Below are 23032 nucleotides of genomic sequence, written 5' to 3'. Positions count from 1 at the left end.
TTCCAAGATGCTGAAATCCAAAAATCTCTGAAACTGTTTTCTTTTAAAAAATGTTTTTCTTTTTATTTTTTTAATGAGATTAAAAGGTATCTCCCCCCAAAAAACTCTGAAATTGAGAGTTCTTTCATAACTCATTTTGGTGGCAAATGCTGATCCAAACTGATCTAAACCTATTTAAAGTTTATCACTCTTAGTTTGAATTTTCATACATTTTACCATAGAAATTTTATTTTCCTTATAGGATGCTGGTCAGACTCTGCTGGGTGTGGTAAGTAATAGAGTTTAGATACTGTATTACCTTTCTGAAATCTGGAAAAAAATTTGAATTTTAAAACACTTATGGCTCCAGGGGTTTTGGGTAAAGGGCTATGGACGTGTATATAAAAAGCCACTTGGGGCCGGGTGTGGTGGCTCATGCCTGTAATCCCAGCACTTTGGAAGGCCGAGGCAGGTGGATCACGAGGTCAGGAGTTCAAGACCCACCTGGCCAAGATGGTAAAACCCCGTCTCTACCAAAAATACAAAAAAATTAGCCAGGTGTGGTGGTGGGCGCTTGTAATCCTAGCTACTTGGGAGGCTGAGGAAGAGAATTGCTTGAACCCAGTAGGGAGAGGTTGCAGTGAGGTGAGATCACACCACTGCACTCCAGCCTGGGTGACAGAGTGAGACTCCGTCTCAAAAAAAAAAAAATGGGTTCAAACCATTCTCTAGCCTCGCCCACCCAAGTAGCTGGCACTACAGGGGTGTGCCACCATGCCTGCCTATTTTTTTTAATTTGTTTAGTAAAGACGGGGTTTCACCATGTTGGCCAAGCTGGTCTTGAACTCCTGACCTCAAGTAATCTGCTTGCCTCAGCCTCTCAAAGATGGGAGACTCTGTTTCTACAAAAAACTAAAAAGTAAATTAGCCAGAAGTGACGGTGCACACCTACATTTCCAGCTACTCAGGAAAGAAATTTTTGCTGACTAGCCTCCATCTACATTGATCATTTTTTGGCTTTCAGTTTTTAGCACCTCTACATAGTTTATAATTAACTTCTTTTTTTATTTTTATTTTTAAATGGAGTCTTCCTCTCTGTCGCCCAGGCTGGAGTGCAGTGGTATGCTCTCAGCTCCCTGCAACCTCTGCCTCCTGGGTTCAAGCAATTCTCCTGCCTCAGCCTCCTGGGTAGCTGGGACTACAGGCACATGCCACTACACCTCGCAAATTTTTTATTTTTAGTAGAGATGGGGTTTCACCATGTTGTCCAGGCTGTTCTTGAACTCCTGACCTCAGGTGATCCACCGACCTCAGGTGATCCACCCGCCTCAGCCTCCCAAGTGCTGGGATTACAGGCATGAGCCACCACTCCCCGCCATAATTAACTTCTAAAATTAAAATTCTTTAGATGTTTTAGAATATTTGTTTCATTTTTCCCAAACTCTTTTTTTTTTTTTTTTTTTTGAGACGGAGTCTCGCTCTTGTTACCCAGGCTGGAGTGCAATGGCGCGATCTCGGCTCACCGCAACCTCCGCCTCCTGGGTTCAGGCAATTCTCCTGCCTCAGCCTCCTGAGTAGCTGGGATTACAGGTACGCGCCACCGTGCCCAGCTAATTTTTTTGTATTAGTAGAGACGGGGTTTCACAATGTTGACCAGGATGGTCTCGATCTCTCGACCTCGTGATCCACCCGCCTCGGCCTCCCAAAGTGCTGGGATTACAGGCTTGAGCCACCGCGCCCGGCCCCCAAACTCTTTTATATGAAAATAGTGCGGCTGGGTGCAGTGGCTCACGCCTGTAATCCCAGCACTTTGGGATGCCAAGGCAGGCAGATCACAAGGTCAGGAGTCTGAGAGCAGCCTGACCAACATGCAGAAACCTCGTCTCTACTAAAAATATAAAATTAGCTGGACATGGTGGAGCATGCCTGCAATCCCAGTTACTTGGGAGGCTGAGGCAGGAGAATCGCTTGAACCCAGGAGGCGGAGGTTGCAGTGAGCTGAGATCGCACCATTGCACTCTAGCCTGGGCAACAATAGCGAAACTCCATCGCAAAAAAAAAAAAAAAAAAAAGAAAGAAAGAAAGAAAAAGAAAATAGTGCTTGGGCCAGGTGCAGTGGCTCATGCCACTAAGGAGGCCAAGGTGGGAGGATAGCTTGAGCCCAGGAGTTTGAGACCAGCCTGAGCAACATAGAGAAACCTCCTCTCTACAAATAAATTTTTTTTTTGAGACGGAGTTTCGCTTGTTACCCAGGCTGGAGTGCAATGGCGCGATCTCGGCTCACCGCAACCTCCGCCTCCTGGGTTCAGGCAATTCTCCTGCCTCAGCCTCCTGAGTAGCTGGGATTACAGGCACCTGCCACCGTGCCCAGCTGATTTTTTGTATTTTTAGTAGAGACGGGGTTTCACCATGTTGACCATGATGGCCTCGATCTCTTGACCTTGTGATCCACCCGCCTCGGCCTCCCAAAGTGCTGGGATTACAGGCGTGAGCCACCGTGCCCGACCTACAAATAATTTTTTAAAAAGGCCAGGTATAGTGGTTTACACCTGTAACCCAAGAACTTTGTAAGGCCAAGGTGGGAGGATAGCTTGAGCCCAGGAGTTTGAGACCAGCCTGAGCAACATAGAGAAACCTCTCTACAAATAATTTTTTAAAAAGGCCAGGTATAGTGGTTTACACCTGTAACCTAAGGACTTTGTAAGGCCAAGGTGGGCGGGTCAAGAGATTGAGACCATCCCGGCCTCTACTAAAAATACAAAAATTAGCTGGGCATGGTGGCACACGCCTGTAGTCCCAGCTACTCGGGAGGCTGAAAGCAGGAGAATCACTTGAACCCAGGAGGCAGAGGTTGCAGTGAGCCGAGATTGCACCACTGCACTCCAGCCTGGCAACAGAGCAGGACTCCATCTCAAAAAACAAAAACACTAAATAAAAAAAATTGGCCAGGTGTGGTGGCATGGATCTGTGGCCCTAGCTACTTGGGAGGCTGAGGCAGGAGGGTTGCCTGAGCCCGAGATGTCAAGGTTGCAGTGAGCTGTGATTGCACACTCCAGCCTGGACAACAAAGTGAGACCCTGTTTCAAACACACACACACAACTTCAAACCAAAACCACAACATAGTACCTGGCACAAGCTATTTTATTTGTTATCTATCATTATTATCAGCTGAGCCACATAATGTATTGTATATCATTTTGTTTTTCTTGGAGTTAATGTCTTGGTTTTCTGTTTGCTTAGTTTTAATGTGTCAATTACAAATTTTTTATATATCCAACTACGGAAACATAATATTTTAAAATATTTAAACACGGCCAGGTGCAGAGGCTCATGCCTGCAATTCCTGCATAATCCTAGTTGGTCTTTAGAAGGTAACAGATTGATCTGATTCTTCTGCCTCAGCTTCCCGAGTAGCTGGGATTATAGGCATGCACCCCCATACCCAGCTTATTATTGTATTTTTAGTAGAAGGGATTTCACGATTTTGGCCAGGATGGTCTCCATCTCCTGATCTCATGATCTGCCTGCCTCAGCCTCCCAAAGTGCTGGGATTACAGGGGTGAGCCACCATGCCCGGCTACATTGTTATTTTTTTTAATTACCTTGTAAAAATCTTTGGGATGATACATTAATTGTATTGTGTTATATACTAAACCTCATTGAATCTTTGTTCTTTGGGTTCTGTGGTGTCTCAAAAAATATTATTCTGAGGATCCATCTCTACCTTATAAAGGCAGAGCCTGAGGCAAAAGAGACGACCTTTCAAAAACTGAAAAAACAAAGAAGGTAAAGCCACTCTGGAGTTGTTTTATTTAATCACACAGTGAATAGATGAAATTCTTGGCCCTGGCACGGTAGCTCACGCCTGTAATCCCAGCACTTTGAGAGGCCGTGGCAGGTGGATCACTTGAGGTCAGGAGCTCGAGACCAGCCTGGCCAACATGGTGAAACCTGTCTTTACTAAAAATACAAAAATTAGCTGAGCATGGTGGTGCACACCTGTAATCCCAGCTACTCAGGAGGCTGAGGCAGGAGAATCGCTTGAACCCAGGAGGTGGAGGTGGCAGTGAGCCATGGTCATGTCACTGCACTCCAGCCTGAGTAACAGAGCAAGACTCTGTCTTGGGGAAAAAAAAAAAAATTCTCCATTCCTGGAAACAAATTGCAAGATCATCTTTCAAAGTTAAATCAGTTAAACACAAACCAAATAGGATGAAATTCTCCATCTATAGGAGTAAATGAAGTTATTTAGCACTCTAAACTTCAATCAAGTGGGGTGTATGGCTCACACCTGTAATTGCAATACTTTGGGAGGCCAAGACAAGGATCACTAGAGGCCAGGAATTCAAGACCAAGCTAGGCAACAAAGTGAGACATTGTTTCAATTTTTTAAAAAAGTTTTTAAAAAAGTATTAAAAATAAAATAAACTTCAATCAAAGTGATAACCTCAGGCAAGAAATACTGCAAAATGATTGTGACTGATTTAGCTTAAGTCCAATCTCATGTATTATATCCTGTATGAAGAAAGGCAATGAGTGGAGGTGAAATGGTCAGTGTAAAGTGTAAAGTGTAAATAAGGCTGGGAACAGTGGTTCATGCCTGTAATTCCACCATTGTGGGAGGCTGAGGCTCAAGGATCACCTGAGGTTAGGAGTTTGAGACCAGCCTGACTAACACAGTGAAATCCTATCTCTACTAAAAATACAAAATTAGCCGGGCAGGGTGGAGCATGCCTGTAATCCCAGCTACTCTGGGAAGGCTGAGGCAGGAGAATCACTTGAACCCAGGAGGCGGAGATTGCAGTGAGCCAAGATCACGCCATTGCACTGCAGCCTGGGCAACCACAGTGAAACTCTGTTTCAAAAAAAAAAAAAAAAAAAAGTATAGCCAAAACATAAACAAAAAAAATCTCTCCAAGAGCCAGAAGTTATTTGTTCTATACTATTAATGTGGGAAAAACACATTCATTCTGCTAGCCAGGAACGTGGACATGGTGATTCAGCAGACCAAGATGTAATTCAATTTATTAAGACTTAGCCAGGCACTGTAGCTCATACCTGTAATCCAAACGTGTTAGGAGGCCGAGGCAGGAGGATCTCTTGAGGACAGAAGTTTGAGGCTGCAGTGAGGTATGATGGGACCACTGCACTCCAGCCTGGGCAACAAAGTGAGGAGGCACTGTATCAAAATGAAATAAATTTAATCAACATACTTTTCAAGGATAGTATAGTACTCTAAGTGAAAATGAGACTGAGGCCTGATGCAGTGGCTCATGCCTATAATCCCAGCACTTTGAAAGGCTGGGACGGATGGATTACCTGAAGTCAGGAGTTTGAGACCAGCTTGGCCAACATGGTGAAACCTCGTCTCTACTGAAAATACAAAAAATTAGCTGGGCATGGTGGTGCGTGCCTGTAATCCCAGCTACTCAGGAGGCTAAGGCAGGACAATTGCCTGAACCCAGGAGGCGGAGGTCGCGGTGAGCTGAGATCGCGCCATTGCACTCCAGCCTGGGTAACAAGAGCGAAACTCTGTCTCAAAAAAAAAAAAAAAAAAAATTTCTTTATTACTGTATTAGTAAGAATACAGTAAATATCAACAGCTGTACCCCACGTAAACAAAAGCTTTGGAGTCCTCAACAATTTTTAAGAGTGTAAAGGGGTTTGGGATGAAACAACTGGAGAACAGTTGCTCAGTAAGAAAAAGGGCTTCAGGCCTGAATCGCGACAGATTTCATCCAGCCGGAGGCCCTTCTCCCGGGAGCTCTAGTCACCGCCCACTCCATCCGCACCCGCACCCGAACTCAGGACGCCTGCCTCCAGTAAGAATCCCGGCAAAGAACAGATATTGATGAAATATCCGGGCTTGTCAACCATGCAGACCCAGGAGAGGATAGGTTCACAGGGCAAGCGAAAACTGGATCACAGAAGGAAAGGAGTGTCTTCGACGAATCTTTGCGACACTGTCGTGTTCCGTCGGTTCCGTGCCGTAAAGAGAGGCCCGGAGCTGCGCCCTAGCCGAGGCCCTGGCAGACGTGAACGACAATGGCGGATATGGAAGATCTCTTCGGGAGCGACGCCGACAGCGAACCTGAGCGTAAAGGTGGGCTTGGCCGGGTTTCGGAAGACGGATGCGTGGCAGGCCTTCCGCTATGGGAGCCAGACAACCGTGGAGGCTCCGGCGCCGCGGGCAGGAGGAGGTGTTTCCTCCATTCCTGTCTCAGCGTCCCCTGCACTCCCGGAGGTGCCACCCTCTCCAGGCGGGCGGGATGGGGAGACGGACACAGAGTCTGCTCCTCGAGGCTCTGGGTGTCGGTGGGACACACGGTGCCTGAGAGCTTGTGGAATGAAGGGAGCGCGGGACAGGGGTGGAGATGCAGACGAGCCTGCGCAGCCTGGAGAGGAACCTTGGAGTCCTGTTCCGCCCTGTGTGGTTTGTGAATGAATGGAAATGAATGCAGCAATATGGGATGGGGTGGGCCAATTTACAGAGGGCCTCAGAAGGCCAGATCATGGTGTGATAGGGAGCTTGAGATGTCTGGATGAGGAGTATGGGACGGATAATGGGATGGGGTTACAGATAGATGTTTCACATTGGAGAGACTGTGTTCTCTAAGAGCTTGTGCAGAAACTCCAGAATTTCTGGAGTCTGTGATGTTAGAATGGGGAGTACATGTGGTCTGTGTTCGAAGAGGAGGAATGAAGGATTTGTTGATGAAATGAATGAATTAGTGTATATGCATGGTACATGGAAGTATTTCTGGCATAGGATTGTGGTTTGTTTTTTGTTTTTGTTTTTGTTTTGAAAGAGACAAGGTCTTGCTTTATTGCTCAGGTTGGCCTTGAACTTCCAGGCTAAAGCCATCCTTCTGCCTCAGCCTCCAAGTAGCTGAGACTACAGGCTGTTGAAATATGAATAGGAGTTATTTGAAGTGAGAAAGAACCCAAGACCAAGTTCACAATTCTTGCAACCCTCTAGGCTCCAAGTAGTGTATCTGTGTATATTTTTCCCTTAGTAAAATGCATTGTTGGGTGGTTCTTTCTTTTTTCTCCTTTATTTTCACCAGCTCCAATTTATTCATAATTTCTATAGTGTAGTGAAGGTAGCAGTAGGTGGAGGTACAAAGAACTAAATTCTATTGTGAATGCCATTCTGGGATGGCTATCCAGGAGGTGCTAGTCAGGATAAGTGTGGAAGTATAGAGCTCTGTATACTAACTTTTTTTTTTTTTTTTTTAAGACAGGGTTTCACCATGTTGGTCAGGCTGGTCTTGAACTCCCGACCTCAGGTGATCTGCCCGCCTTGGCCTCCAAAGTGTTTGTATTACAGGCGTCAGCCACGACGCCCGGCCTCTGTATACTAACTCTTGTTCCACTACCTTTGCTCATGTTTTCATTTTTTCCTCATTTTTACTTGTGTATATCCCATTCGCCCTTCAAGGCACAGTTCATTGTGAACCCTCCCTGGCTTATTTATGAAGTTATTCATGAATTTGTTAAGTATTTATTGATCCCCTATTATGTTTCAGCTGTTTTGCTAGATTTTGACGATACAATGATGAAAAGCTGATCCCCTTACCTCCCAGCTTATATCATTGCTTAATGCATAGTTGATTAATTGGATAGGTAGAAGCAATAGTTTCATAAGGTGTACCCTGCAGTGCTTTTGCATTGCAAACTCAGTGTATAGGGTGGTGAGGAGTGGAGATGGTTGCTTCTCTGGGCTTCATGTTTTACCTTCTTGTAAGTCTACTGAAATTTTCTTCTAGGATTTACTTCCAAATCTGGTATGCTATCCTTGAAAATTTCTGTTGGTTCTGAAGATAGTATGGATATGATTCCTGTTAGGCCTAGCATATTTCATTATCTCCCTGGTCTGTGAGAGTTGTGGAAAATAACTATATCCTATGACTTTCTTATTATAAAAATGACTAGAACCTCTACCTAGGACTAGCATGCTGCTTTCATGTATAAATATGCCAGTTCTTAATTTCTTTCAACAGTGTTTTGTAGTTTTCATTGTATAAGTCCTGTACTTCTTAGGTTAAATTTATTATTAATATTTTATTCTACTGGATACGATTGCAAGTGGAATTATTTTCTTAATTTCATTTTGAATTATTTATTGAAAATCAGTAGAAATACAACTGATTTTCACTTGTATTCTGCAACCTTGCTGACTGTATTAGCTGTAATCATTTTTTTTGGTGGATTCTTTAGGATTTTCTACATATAAGATCACGTTGGCTGGGTGCAGCACTCTGAGAGGCCTCAAGTGATCCAACTACCTCGGCCTCACAAAGTGCTAGGATCACAGGCATGAACCACCATGCCCAGCCTCAACTCCATAATTTCTTTCTTTTCTTTTTTTTGGGGGGCATGGGGAATGGAGTCTTGTTCTGTTGCTCAGGCTGGAGTGCAGTGGTTGATCTTGGCTCAGTGCAATCTCTGCCTCCTGGGTTCAAGCGATTCTCCTGCCTCAGCCTTCTGAGTAGCTAGGACTACAGGCATGCACCATCATACCCAGCTGATTTTTGTATTTTTAGTAGAGATGGGGTTTCACCATGTTGGCCAGGCTGGTCTTGAACTCCTGACCTCAAGTGATCTGCCTGCCTCGGCCTCCGGGATCATAGGCAGGAGCCACCATGTCCGGCCCATAGTTTCTATTTGGTTCTTTTTCTAAGTAATGTGGTTCTTTTTATTGATACCATTTATTTAGTAATAGATCATTTTTATGTCTGGTCTTTGGGAACAATTTCTAGCCATTTTCCTTCTGTATGGGCCACACTTTGTTGTTTCTTTGCATACCTAATAATTTAGCATTGATAAATGGGCATTCTGAATATTATAATGTTGCAACTGAGGATATCACATTCTTTCTCCTCCCCAGGAATTTTTGTTGCTGTTTATTGTAGCAGCAGTTGTTTGTTTTGTTTTGAGTCAGGGTCTTATGTTGCCCAAGCCGGGGTACAGTGATGGAATCATAGCTCATTGTAACCTCAAATTCCTCGGACTCAAGAGATCCTCTTGCCTCGGCCTCTCGCATAGCTGGGACTGCAGGCACATGCCACCATTCCTGGCTAAGTTTGCTTTTTTTATTTTTGTAGAGATGGACCAGCCCAGGCTGGTATTGAACTCTTGGACTCAAGATTTCCTCTTGTCGGCTGGGTGTGGTGGTCAGGAGTTCGAGACCAGCCTGGCAAACATGGTGAAACCCCGTCTCTACTAAAGATACACAAAATTCACTGGGCATGGTAGTGCGCTCTGTAATCCCAGCTACTCTGGAGGCTGAGGTAGGAGAATCACTTGAACCTGGGAGGCGGTGGTTGCAGTGAGCCAAGATTGCATTCCAGCCTGGGCAACAGGGCGAGACTCTGTTCCAAAAAAAAAGATTTCCTTGGCCAGGCGCGGTGGCTCAAGCCTGTAATCCCAGCACTTTGGGAGGCCAAGGCGGGTGGATCACGAGGTCAAGAGATCGAGACCATCATGGTCAACATGGTGAAACCCCCTCTCTACTAAAAATACAAAAAATAAGCTGGGCACGGTGGTGCGTGCCTGTAATCCCAGCTACTCAGGAGGCTGAGGCAGGAGAATTGCCTGAACCCAGGAGGCGGAGGTTGCGGTGAGCCGAGATCGCGCCATTGCACTCCAGCCTGGGTAACAAGAGCGAAACTCCGTCTCAAAAAAAAAAAAAAAAAAAAAAGATTTCCTCTTGTCTTGGCCTCCTAAAGTGCTGGGATTACAGGTGTGAGCCATCACACTTGGCCTGTTTATTTGTTTAGTGACTTTTCTGAATTAATTGGTAAAGTCTGTAAACTTCATTGAGTGTGTCCATTGAAGGCTCAGTTCTGTACCTTAGTGGTCAGCTAATGGTCGATCAGAGATTTCCTTAAATGTTTACAATGTTAATTCTAATAGATTTTTCCAGTTTCTTCATTGCTTTTATGTTGGGATGGACTTTTGGACTGCCTTACTCTGCCATTTTTTGCTGATATTATCCTTTGTTTTTGTGATCCCTTAGATTCTGATTCTGGATCTGACTCAGATTCTGATCAAGAGAATGCTGCCTCTGGCAGTAATGCCTCTGGCAGTGAAAGTGATCAGGATGAAAGAGGTGATTCAGGACAACCAAGTAATAAGGAACTGTTTGGAGATGACAGTGAGGATGAGGGAGCTTCTCATCATAGTGGCAGTGATAATCATTCTGAAAGATCAGACAATAGATCAGAAGCTTCTGAGCGATCTGACCATGAGGACAATGACCCCTCAGATGTAGATCAGCACAGTGGATCAGAAGCCCCTAATGATGATGAAGATGAAGGTCACAGATCTGATGGAGGGAGCCATCACTCAGAAGCAGAAGGTTCTGAAAAAGCACATTCAGATGATGAAAAATGGGGCAGAGAAGATAAAAGTGACCAGTCAGATGATGAAAAGATACAAAATTCTGATGATGAGGAGAGAGCACAAGGATCTGATGAAGATAAGCTGCAGAATTCTGACGATGATGAGAAAATGCAGAACACAGATGACGAGGAGAGGCCTCAGCTTTCCGATGATGAGAGACAACAGCTATCTGAGGAGGAAAAGGCTAATTCTGATGATGAACAGCAGGTAGCTTCTGATAATGATGATGACAAACAGAATTCCGATGATGAAGAGCAACCACAGCTGTCTGATGAGGAGAAAATGCAAAATTCTGATGATGAAAGGCCACAGGTCTCAGATGAAGAACACAGGCATTCAGATGATGAAGAGGAACAGGACCATAAATCAGGTAATACATTTATGAGAACCAAAATGGCTCAGTAAGAAGCATTCAGATACAGCAGGAATCCATTTATTCTTCTTTCATTTCCATCTTTATTACGCTGTTTTTTCTCTTCTGTCCCTCCCTTTCAAACTTTACTAACTCTAGAATACATTTTGCTTCTGTTAAATCTTTCTAATCTACTTATTCTTTCTTACTGCTTTCCCTTCCATTTGTTAATTGATAGGTCCGGGGGAAAAACAATTTAAAGAAGACTTAAAATTGAGTCTTAGAGAGCGGGATATGGTGTAAGAAGAGCTAGTTAAGTTGGTTCCGTTTCTGTGGATAACTGAAGAGCATGCCTCGTGAGAGAATAGATTTGCCTGTGGAAAAAACAGTACCATTGAAATCTCCCCACAGAGCACTGTACTGGGATGTGGGCACTATTGATACAGCTCAGCTTTTTGAGATTCAAAATTTGATCATCCAGAGATGGTCAAGCTCTAAGGAATTTACTCAAACTAGTCAAAATTACACGATATTAATGTATAAAATTGAATTGCAAAATTGTTTCAAGAGGATCAGTTATTTCTTATCATATGTTTCCCCGGGGGCAAATCTACAGTGGATGCCAAATTATAATAATCAGGAAGTTGCCTGGGGAGTATAATATGTAGAAAGTGCAAACATGGCTGAGTGGTCTCAATGGACAGTGTTACTGAGCCAGGACAGATTGATCTGTGTATCCTCACCCTACAGCTTGGGTTAGAGCACTCATTCCCTAAGGACTATAAGAGGCATACGCCTGAACTTTGGTTTCTAGACCCTGCTTTTGTATTTACCATTTAGACTATTCTGCTCAAGTTAACACATTCTTGTGTATAAAAAATTAGAGATCATATTTCTTTGTATATAAATTTATCTTAATTGGGTTGAAGTCTTCCTGAACTAATACCTGGATTGTTTCACTTCCATCGTGTATTAATTCTATTTTGATCCTATCTTCTTAGCTTAAATATGAGGGAATCTAACACATACCTCACAGGATAGCATTGAAAAACCACATTTTGGTGCTATTAGAAGAGGAGGGCAACATATTTCCAGAAATGAATATAGATCTGTGTAGACTATGCGACTGCAGTAAGTTTTCAAGAACTATTGTTAGAGTAGGATTTATTTTCTTTTTTGTTTCTGTTTTTGGTTTTGGTTTTTTTTTGAGACAGAGTCTCTGTCACCCAGGCTGGAATGCAGTGGCACGATTTTGGCTCACTGCAATCTCCACCTCCCAGGTTCAAGCAATTCTTCTGCCTCAGTCTCCTGAGTAGCTGGGATTACAGGTACACACCACCACACTCAGCTAATTTTTGTATTTTTAGTAGAGGGGAGGTTTCACCATGTTGACCAGGCTGGTCTTGAACTCCTAACCTCAGGTGACCCGCCTGCCCTGGTTGGCCTCCCAAAGTGCTGGGATTACAGGCAAGAGCCACTGTGCCCAGCTGAGAGTAGGGTTGTTTTTATTGTTATCAGAAAGAATCTTTAAGGCTCATGTACTACCTCCCAAATACTAGCAGACAAAGTCAAGGACAGGGTCATAGTAGGGAACCTTATAGCTGGTAATCCTGTTTATCTCTTACTAGTTCAACAGTGGTTCCATTGGTTTTTAAGAAGTTTTTACATAAACAATTGTACCATCTAGAGATAATGGTATATTTGTCAGTTCCTTTCTAATATTTTTTACCTTTTTTTCTGAAATTTGTGTTATGTAAATGTGGTAAGTTTCAATACTACTCTTCTCATTTCTACCAAGTTTTTCTACTTGCAGAAGCCAGTATGTATGTATGTATGTATTTAAGACAGAGTCTCACTCTGTCACCCAGGCTGGAGTGCAGTGGTGTGATCTTGGCTCACTGCAATGTCCATTTCCCAGGTTGAAGCGATTCTCCTTCCTCAGCCTCCCGAGTAGCTGGAACTACAGGCACACACCACTACATCCAGCTAATTTTCCTATTTTTAGTAGAGATGGGGTTTCACGATATTGGTCAAGTTGGTCTCCAATTCCTGACCTCAAGTGATCTGCCCACTTTGGCCTTCCAAAGTGCTGGGATTACGAGGGTGAGCCACCACGCCTGGCGCCAGTATTTATGTTTAAAATTCAATTTTTAAAATTACACACTAGAGTTGATTTTTTCTGGGGGGAGGGGTTCTGTGTATACAGCTCTATTCATGTTAACATATCTATAGATTTGTATAACCACCACCACAGTGAGGATACAGAACAGCTAAAATTCCCTTACCCTATCCTGTTTGTCGTCATAGCCTTCTGCCACTCCTAAACCCTGGCATCTACTGGTCTCTTCTGTCACTATGCTTTTGGCTTTTTTGAAAATGTCATATAAATAGGGTCGTACAGTAAGTATGTGGTTTTTCAGATTGCCTTCTTTAACTTAGCATAGAGAATTTTTGATTCATCTAATTGGTTACCTGTATCAGTAGTTCATTCCTGTTTATTGCTGAGTAGTAGTCCATTGTATGGGTGTATCACAATTTGTTTATCTCCAGTATTGCTTTTAAAACATAAAATTCAAATAATGTGAGTGATTAGGCAAAACTTGTAATTTTACCCTTATAGAATCTGCAAGAGGCAGTGATAGTGAAGATGAAGTTTTACGAATGAAACGCAAGAATGCAATTGCATCTGATTCAGAAGCAGATAGCGACACTGAGGTGCCAAAAGGTACCCCTATTATTTCTTTTATATATTTGTGTATATTTCCATACCTCTTTCTGCATTTAATGTAGTGCCTTTCTAACCTTGAATGTGTTTATCCCAGATTGTAAGACCCACAGAAAAGAGTGTGGATACACTCAGTGTATTTGGAGAAGTTATACAGTTATGAGAAGCTGCTTATGCTTAATTAGTTGAAGAAGAACCTGCCACTTTGTTTGTAGTTTTTTTGTTGTTTATTTTATGAGATGGAGTCTCACTCTGTCACCCAAGCTGGAGTGAGTGGTGTGAGCTCACCTTACTGCAACCTCCGCCTCCTGGGTTCAATCAGTTCTTCCGCAGCCTCCCGAGTAGCTGGAATTACAGAAATGCACCAACATGCCTGGCCAAATTTTTTGCTTTTTTGGTAGAGATGGGATTTCACTATGTTGGCCAGGCTGGTCTTGAACTCCTGACATCAAGTGATCCACCGAACTCAGCCTCCCAAATGCTGGGATTACAGGCATGAGCCACTGACCCCAGTCTGTTTATAGTTAGAGTGAATTCATTATTAGGAGGCTGACCTTCTGGTTGGGATGGAGGTCACAATGTCCATTCTTCAGTTTGAATAATGACAGTCTCGGTGTTTTGTTCCTAAGTTCTTAACAGACAAAGAAACTGATACTTTGAACTGTGGGTTAGACGAAGAGCTCATAAAAACTCAATGTTGGCCAGGCATGGTGGCTCATGCCTGTAATCCCAGCACTTTGGGAGGCCAAGGTGGTGGATCACTTGAGGCCTGGAGTTCGAGACCACCCTGGCCAACATGGTGAAACCTCATCTGTACCAAAAATACAAAACATTAGCGAGGCATGGTGTTGTGCGTCTGTAGTCCCAGCTACTTAGGAGGCTGAGGCATGAGAATTGCTTGTACTCGGGAGGCAGAGTGGAGGTTGCAGTGAGTCAAGATCACACCACTGCACTCAAGCCTGAGCAACAGAGTGAAACTGTCTCAATACAACAACAACAACCACCTGATATTATAAGTTGGAAGGATGAAAGGAGTTCTACTAGCTGGGTGTGGTAGCTCCCTTTCTCATGCCTCAGCCTCCCAAGTAGCTGGGATTACAGGTACCCGCTACCACACCCAGGTAATTTTTGTATTTTTAGTAAAGATGGGGTTTCACCATGTCGGTCAGGCTAGTCTCAAACTTCTGACCTCAAGTGGTCCACCCACCTTGGCCTCCTAGAGCACTGGGATTACAGGCATGAACCACCGTGCCTGGCCTGTAATTTTGAATCTGGATAGACTTATGGAAAATAGGTGTCTGTGGAGTGCTTGAGCCCCAACTTTGAGCATCTAGACTGTAGGAAACATTTGGAATCCTGGAGAATAAAGGAAAGTGGAAGAACAAGGATCCTGAAAATGAAAGGAGAAAGAAGTGCCGCCTGTGCAGCTTGCCTTTTACTAGATTTGCTCCCTTCCCTCTCCCCACACTCAGCCAGGCTGAGCCAGGCTGAGCATTATGTTTTGGGTGGTTTTCTGGTGCTGGTCCAGAAACCTTGGGAATGTGCTGAAGTGATCAACTGTGAAGAACCTTAGTTACAGATAGTAACACTAAGGCCTTTTTCCTTCTGCATTGAAGATAATGGTGAAACCATGGATCTGTTTGGAGGTGCAGATGATATCTCTTCAGGGAGTGATGGAGAAGACAAGCCACCTACTCCAGGACAGCCTGTTGTAAGTAAATTACTAACGTGAACTTATTCAAGGCCAAGTACAAAGTTTCAGAGGTGAAGGGTCTCCCCTATTCCAGGAAAGGAAGTTGATAACTGAATTCTAGTCCGAAAATACAATGGACAGATGGCTTTCTTCATTATGTAGGGAACTTTTGATTATAAGGGGGAGTGGAAATAACTGCCAAACATGAAGTTGGTCTCATGCCTTGGGGCACTGAACTGTGAGGACTTGTGATTTGAGAACCATTGACTTGAATGTTTTTCTTGCTCATGCCAAGAAGTGTCTGCTGTGTTGATAATCTTCTTTGGCTTTAACTGATAGAGTGACTTCATATTGAAGTATTAATTTCACACTTTTGTTGATGAGCATTTGGAATAGAGATTTATCATAAAGGAGATAGTTTCTTGTACTGAGGTATCCAAATTGATCTTGTTTCTCATTTTGCGTGTGGGTGGGTTGGGATGGGGATTGGGAGCTTCTTTAGTCCTAAAGTGATATCTAGTTATGTTTCTTGCACCCCAGAGTAATTAAAGTGTGAAAGTTGAAGGAGGCCATTTCTAAGGTCCCATGAAGCTCTAAACTTCTGTTTCTTTCACTAGGATGAAAATGGATTGCCTCAGGATCAACAGGAAGAGGAGCCAATTCCGGAGACCAGAATAGAAGTAGAAATACCCAAAGTAAACACTGATTTAGGAAATGACTTATATTTTGTTAAACTGCCCAACTTTCTCAGTGTAGAGCCCAGGTAAGGAAATCAATTAAAATTTTTTCAGGATGTTGAATAGAAATACATAGAATGTTTATTTTTCTTATTTCGCACTGAGTTGACACATCACAATAATGGAAAGTTGATCGTGTATCTCTGAAAAAAATTAGTCAAGCACATCCTAAGATAGAAAAAGTATATATTGGCAAGGGAGGCTTTTAATGCTATGATTGTTTTTAGCAGTTTGATACTTTCTTATGAATTAACAGACACTGCAAGTTTTCAAGATATTTTAAAAATCAGTACAACCCTGAAAAGGCTGAAATTGAAAGTGATGAAATTTGCTAGAGAAATGCTCATGTCCACTGTAGCAGCTGTTGCTGGTCTAGAAAAGGTAATGGTTTTGGACAACTAAACAGTGTTGATGGGTATTATTTACTAAGTTTACTCAAGCTCTTGTGCTTTAAAAAAATTTTTTTCCCAGGCACAATGATGTGGGCAGCTAGAGCATATGTAGCCTATTCTTTGGCAGAGTGAATATTTACCCTTGCTTATACTTTATTTCAAGCAATATGTATTAACAGCAAATTTTAAGAAGTATAATTTCTGGCCGGGCGAGGTGGCTCACATCTGTAATCCCAGCACTTTGGGAAGCTGAGGCAGGCAGATCACATGAGGTTGAAAGTTTGAGACCAGCCTGACCATCATGGAGAAACCCCATCTCTCCTAAAAATACAAAATTAGCTGGGCATGGTGACGCATGCCTGTAATCCCAGTACTCAGGAGGCTGAGGCAGGAGAATCGCTTGAACCTGGGAGGTGGAGGTTGCGGTGAGCTGATATCACACCATTGCACTACAGCCTGGACAACCAACAGCAAAACTCCATCTCAAAAAAAAAAAATTAAGTAAAATTACTACTTCTTTGAAGTTAAGCATGAAGATATTTGATCATTATTATTTTTAAAATTATATTATGATTTTTTTGATATAATGGTGTTTATTAATAGAGATGTTATTACATAGCAGTAATATATTTTATAAAATATGATTAATAGTTTATTTGGGAAACAATTTGTAGACCTTTTGATCCTCAGTATTATGAAGATGAATTTGAAGATGAAGAAATGCTGGATGAAGAAGGTAGAACCAGGTTAAAATTAAAGGTACCATTCCATGCTTTTTCCTTTTTTTTCCTTTTAAAGTAAAACCTGGAGATACTAATTTGAAACTTGAGCTTTTGAAAGTGATGTTTTTGCCTAACACTTCACCATATGGCTGTCTTGTGTTCTTTTGATCGCTTTTGTTGACTATTAGGAGATAATTTTATTGTAATAAACTCCCCTTAATGCTTCTCTTTGATACCTTATACCATCTGGTCCCACTATCCAAGGACGCCCTCTAATCTTTTAAGTAAGGAGGATGTAGGTTAAATAGAAGTTTCATCTTTTTATTTTGAAACATGGTCTTTCTCTGTCATTCAGGCTGGAGTACAGTGGCGCAAACAGCTCATGGCAGCCTCGATCTCCTGGGTTCAAGTGATCTTCCCATCTCAGCCTCCTGAGTAGCTGGGATTGCAGAAAACATGCCACCACACCCAGCTTTTTTTTTTTTTTTCCCGTAGAGATGAGGTCTTGCTGTGTTGCTCAGGTTGATCTCGAACTTCTGAGCTCAAGTGATCCTCCTGCCTTGGCCTCCCAAATTGTTGAGATTACAGGTGTGATTGCTACTGCACTTGGCCAAGTAGACATTTTAGAGTTGAGTTGTACAAGGGAATAAGAGGTGGTTGAATGCCTGATACTGAAACTGGAGTTACGTATTTTCAATTTTTTTTTTTTTTTTAATAGAGACGAGGTTTCACCATGTTGGTCAGACTGGTCTCAAACTCCTGACCTCGTGATCCACCTGCCTCAGCCTCCCAAAGTGCTGGGATTACAGGCGTGAGCCACCGTGCCCAGCCTTGTATTTTCAATTCTTAAATCTGAAGGATTTTCTGTAAATTTCTTATTTTCCAATGGGTATCTTTTTTTTTTGAGATGGAGTCTTGCTCTGTTGCCTAGGCTGGAGTATAGTGGCGCGATGTCAGCTCACTGCAACCTCTGCCTCTTGGTTCAAGCAATTCTCTCGTCTCTGCCCCTGTAAGTAGTTGGAATTACAGGCACATGCCACCACGCCCAGCTAATTATTGTATTTTTATTAGAGACAGGGTTTCACAATGTTGGCCAGGTTGATCTCGAACTCCTGACCTCAGGTGATCCACCCACCTCGGCCCCCCAAAGTGCTGGGATTACAGGCGTGAACCACGGTGCCCAGCCTCCAGTGGGTATCTTAAATAGTATTAGATTGTTAGGAAGGGTAGAAAGGAATAGTCTGGCATTTTTTAGGGACTAAATTTTTATATTTCTAATAGTACCATCTCTTCAATTTGGTGGATTCACAACTACCTCAGTAACCTTGATATAAGATGGTTTCTATCCAAAAGCTTTTCAGTGAGACTTCACTATTCCTCTTAATGGAAATGCAAATCAAATGAGAAAATCAAGATAAACAGATGTCAATAATTAGTTCAAGATCATATATAGTCAAAAGATATAGTGCTTACTGTTTTTTTTTCCTGTCCTCCTTCCACCACCCATCTACTCATCAGTTTATTAGCCCATCTGTTAATATTATTTCCTTGGGACATGTGGAGGTATTGATATTTAGGCTTAGCAGTCAGAAGTTTTCATGGTTGTTTTAGTGCCTTTGGCTTTAATTCTCCTGCTTTTCATCGTTTTCTGTCATATATATGTATAAACTAATAGAGTAGTTCCTTATTTACTTACTTTTTATCAATTTATTTAATTTTTCCTTTTTCTTACCTTCTATCATGATGCCACAGCTAGTGTCAATATATCTATTATATTTTTAGACCAAGTGATACCAGATTCTAACATGGGTATTAACGTTTGTAAATAAGGCTGGTCATGGTGCATCATACCTGTAATCCCAGTATCTTGGGAGGCTGAGGTGAGAAGACAGGCCAGGAGTTTGAGACCAGCCTGAGCAACCTAGCAAGACCTTGTCTCTACTAAAAATAAAAAAAATTAGCCAGCAGAGATGGAGCATGCCTGTAGTCACAGCTACTCTGGGAGGCTGAGGCGGGAGGATTGCTTGAGCCCAGGTGAGGCTGCAGGGAGCTCTGACTGTGCCATTGCACTCCAGCTTGTGCAGCACAGTGAGACTCTGTTTCAAAAAAAAAAAAAAAGGTTTATCAATAAATATTTTACCCTAAAATTTCAGTGCATCAGACTACAAAATGTTGGTGTTTAACATAAACTGTTGCCTTAAAACCTTGGTGTGTGATAGGAAATAACCCTGGGCCTTTATTTTCTTGAGTGATGTTTGAGACTAGGCTGACCAGTCTTAAAGTATGGTGTAGTTAATTCTTTAAGGAACAGGGAACCAGGGAACCAGCTTACGTACCTCTCTGAGGTCCTGTCTTTAGAAGTACTTTTATGTGTCCTTCATCCCGATAGGGTAAGACCTAGCAGTGTGTCTTATTATAGCATCGTTACTATTTGAATCACTTTATATAATAGAAATCATTCTTCAGAATGGCTTTTCAATTAATAATGGCCTATTTGTGTTTTTATGTGTGGCCCACCTATTGTATGAGAGGGAAGGCAGGAATAGTGACAGATTGTTTTGTTTCAATTCCTAAGGAAAATTTCAAACATATGTTAATGTATTAAGAATAGTATAATGAACTGTCTCATGTGCCTGTGACCCACTTCAACAGTTCTCAAGTTGAACAATCTTTTATCATCTGTATATTCCCCACCCCAGCTTCCCCAGACTGTTTTGAAACAAATTTCAGATATGACATCCTATTTAATTCATGAATATTACTGAGTTGTTCAGTCAGCAGACTTCATATTTATTTGGAGGAATAAATAAGGAAAGGGGAAAAACTGGAAGGGGGAATCATTAGGACCCAGTTGCACGGACATTTGCGTCTCACCGAGTGGAGATCCAGGCAGTCTCTGTGGGACTGGGAACAGCTGTGTTTAGGACTGACACTGGGGGAATAGGCAGAGGGAAGCATGGTCTTGGCAGTTTTCACCTTGTTGGCTTCTCTTTGTCTGTAGCCAGCTTCATTCTCATTCTTTCTATCCTTGAATGTCCTGTTTTTACTCTTCATTGTTATTTTAGTGGGTTTCCAGGAGGCAGCAGTGATAAATTGCATGTGTTTGGCATGCCATGTTTTCCTGGAAGTCCCACTGACTTTAATTTCAGTAACAGTGGTTTTCATTTGCCAACTCTGGTGTTTTTCCATCATGCTGATAAGATAGGCTCTAAACCTATTGAAACCTAGGGTTTTAATTTTCAGAGGGCACTTATTTATCTTTAACCATATATGGGAGTTTATCTCTTTGTGCCAGTAGGCAGAGTTTTGGGTCTCATTTTTATAGAGTTTTTAGCTCTGCGAGAGAACCTGCTTTAATTAGGGGTTTCAATTCAAAATTTCTGCCTCCAATGGGCTCAGGTTTTATTGTCTGTCCCTTGTAATTCTAACTGTATGTTAACACATCTCGGGGTTACTGTACATTTAGTATCTGCTATCTGCTCAAATGCTCTAAGTTTTCTCTATTTCTGATACTAGGAGCTCAGAAATTCACTTAAGCATATTTTTCCCCTCCTTTTAATTTATCCAGCATATCTAGGTGATTAAGAGGGTTTCAGTGTTATTCATTATCCTGCCACATATACGTCTGTCATCTCTGTATGCTTATTCTGTGATTATGTGTCTCTTGAGGAAAAAAAGATGCATAGAGTCATTTAAACTATAATTTTCTAAAGTACTTGTGTTGTAAACAGGTAGAAAATACTATAAGATGGAGGATACGCCGGGATGAAGAAGGAAATGAAATTAAAGAAAGCAATGCTCGGATAGTCAAGTGGTCAGATGGAAGGTGAGCACAAAATGCCTGAAGGGTATTGACATACCCAGAATGGGCAAGAGAGATCAAGTTTTGAAATACTTTTTACTATAAATTTATTATTATTGTTTTTGGAAATGGGGTCTCACTCTGTTGCCCATGTTGGAGTGCAGTGACACGATAATAGCTCATTGGAGCCTCAAATTCCTACTCCCAAGTGATCTTCCCACCTCCCAAGTGGCTGGGACTATTTGGCATGCACCACCCTGTGTGGCTTATTTAAAAAAAAAAAAAGGCCAGGTACAATGGTTCATACCTGTAATCCCAGCACTTTGGGAGGCCGAGGCTGGTGGATCACAAGGTCAGGAGTTGAAGACCAGCCTGGCCAAGATGGGGAAACCCCGTCTCTACTAAAAATACAAAAAAATCAGTTAGACATGGTAGGGGGCACCTGTAATCCCATCTACTTGGGAGGCTGAGGCAGAGAATTACTTGAACTCAAGAGGTGGAGGTTGCAGTGAGTTGAGATCGTGCCACTGAATGCCAGCCTGGGTGACAGAGTGAGACTCTGTCTCAAAAAAAAATTCCATGGACGCAAGATATGTTGCTTAGGCTGGTCCTGAACTCCTGGGTTCAGGCAGTCCTCTCACCTCCCAGAGTGCTGGGATTACAGGCGTCAACTACTGCACCCAGCCACAAATTGACATTTTAGAAAAATTTCCCTTCACTGGAAATGTAGTACAGCCTGGTAAATGTCCCAGCATGTGTGACTTCTTAATAGTCACTTTTTCTCATCATGACTTCTTTCTTATTTTCTTTCCTTCTGAATTCTATGTAAAGAGAGAAGACAGCAGTTGAATTACTTTTTTTTTTTGAGATGAAGTCTTTCTCTGTCACCCAGGCTCAAGTGCAGTGGCACGATCTTGGCTCACTGCAACCTCCGCCTCCTAGGTTCAAGCAGTTCTCCTGCCTCAGCCTCCCAAGTAGCTGGGACTATAGGCGCTTGCCACCATGCCAGCTGATTTTTGTATTTTTAGTAGAGGTGGTGTTTTACTATGTTTGCCAGGGTGGTCTCAAGCTCTTGACCTCGTGATCCACCTGCCTCAGCCTTCCAAAGTGCTGGGATTACAAGTGTGAGCCACCATGCCAGCCTGAATTACCTTTTAAGTGAAGTAAGATGGTAGAGTGAAAGCTTTATGACTTTAGTATATGAAATGATTCTTCTTTCCAGCATGTCCCTGCATTTAGGCAATGAAGTGTTTGATGTGTACAAAGCCCCACTGCAGGGCGACCACAATCATCTTTTTATAAGACAAGGTACTGGTCTACAGGGACAAGCCGTCTTTAAAACGAAACTCACCTTCAGGTAACTGTTGTTATTATTATGTATTATTTCTTATGGTAAAAGCAGTGAAACATAGATGATTCCATAATTTTGCTTGCCTCCTGATTGATGTAACCCCACAGTATAATTCAAGAAGAACCAAGATCTGGTGCATCGTTCTGAAGGTTCAAAGGTTATTTTGTCAAATACACTAAAAGTTGCTATTTCTAAGGGAACCAGGTAATGCTAACCAGACTTAACAAGAGACTGTTAGGTAAACCAGAATGTCAATGTATTTAATTCCATTGATTATCATAACTGCCAAGAGGCCTCAAATACATGTGGTCTGTTAGCCAGTGTGTCCTTTGTTTTTAGTGAAATTGACCTGGGAAACTAATGATAACTAGAGGTGGTTGTTGTGCATGCAACTGAAAGAAAGGCATTGAGCTGGTCAGCGTGAGATGGGCCATCCCAGTGCCCTAGGCCTTGGCATCTAATACCACTACAGAGTTGTGTCCTCCAAGCAGACCTGAATACTCAGCCGGTGAGGGCACTTTCCTTCTCTAGACTGAGTAGGTTAGGTGCTACACTGAGATGTTCATGTTTCTTGTTTCTTGGTTATAAGCAGACCATCCTCTTTGGGTAATGCTTATCTTTAGAGGGGGCACAATAATATTGGTTATGATTTAGCTTTTTGAGATTGTAAAGGTCAACATACAGGCTTTGGAATCAGTTAGACTCATATATGAATTCCATTTCCACTTGTATGACCTTGTGCCACTTTCTTAACCTCTTTTTGCCTCAGTTTCCTAAATCTATAAAATAGGATAGTTATATTAACAAAATTAATGTATTAGTATTAATTAAAAGTAATGGTAAGAACCACAGTTACTTTTGCACCAACCCA

General features: G+C 42.4%; 2 protein-coding genes across 2 annotated transcripts in view; one reads left to right on the top strand and one right to left on the bottom strand.

The window, feature by feature from the left end:
• MAPK6 (mitogen-activated protein kinase 6) overlaps nt 1-5057 on the bottom strand; it is an 85331-nt gene extending 80274 nt beyond the window's left edge. Inside the window, exon 1 of the mRNA XM_064365685.1 lies at nt 5039-5057. The gene's annotated coding sequence lies outside the window, so the exon portion shown is untranslated. The remainder of the gene's footprint in view (nt 1-5038) is intronic.
• Nucleotides 5058-5988: 931 nt separating this feature from the next.
• The window catches only part of LOC105710036 (RNA polymerase-associated protein LEO1), a 32914-nt gene continuing 15870 nt past the window's right edge, over nt 5989-23032 (top strand). The window contains exons 1-8 of the mRNA XM_021673158.2: nt 5989-6083; nt 10002-10757; nt 13360-13464; nt 15081-15175; nt 15775-15920; nt 16961-17045; nt 20740-20834; nt 22033-22167. Of these exons, the coding sequence (XP_021528833.2) occupies nt 6026-6083; nt 10002-10757; nt 13360-13464; nt 15081-15175; nt 15775-15920; nt 16961-17045; nt 20740-20834; nt 22033-22167 (1475 nt within the window). The 5' untranslated portion in view covers nt 5989-6025. The remainder of the gene's footprint in view (nt 6084-10001; nt 10758-13359; nt 13465-15080; nt 15176-15774; nt 15921-16960; nt 17046-20739; nt 20835-22032; nt 22168-23032) is intronic.

The sequence above is a fragment of the Aotus nancymaae genome, unplaced genomic scaffold (genome assembly GCF_030222135.1).
Source record: "Aotus nancymaae isolate 86718 unplaced genomic scaffold, 86718_ANA_hifiasm-v0.15.2.pri h1tg000062l, whole genome shotgun sequence".
Lineage (NCBI taxonomy): Eukaryota > Metazoa > Chordata > Mammalia > Primates > Aotidae > Aotus > Aotus nancymaae.
This window is presented reverse-complemented; position numbering and strand designations above follow the sequence as displayed.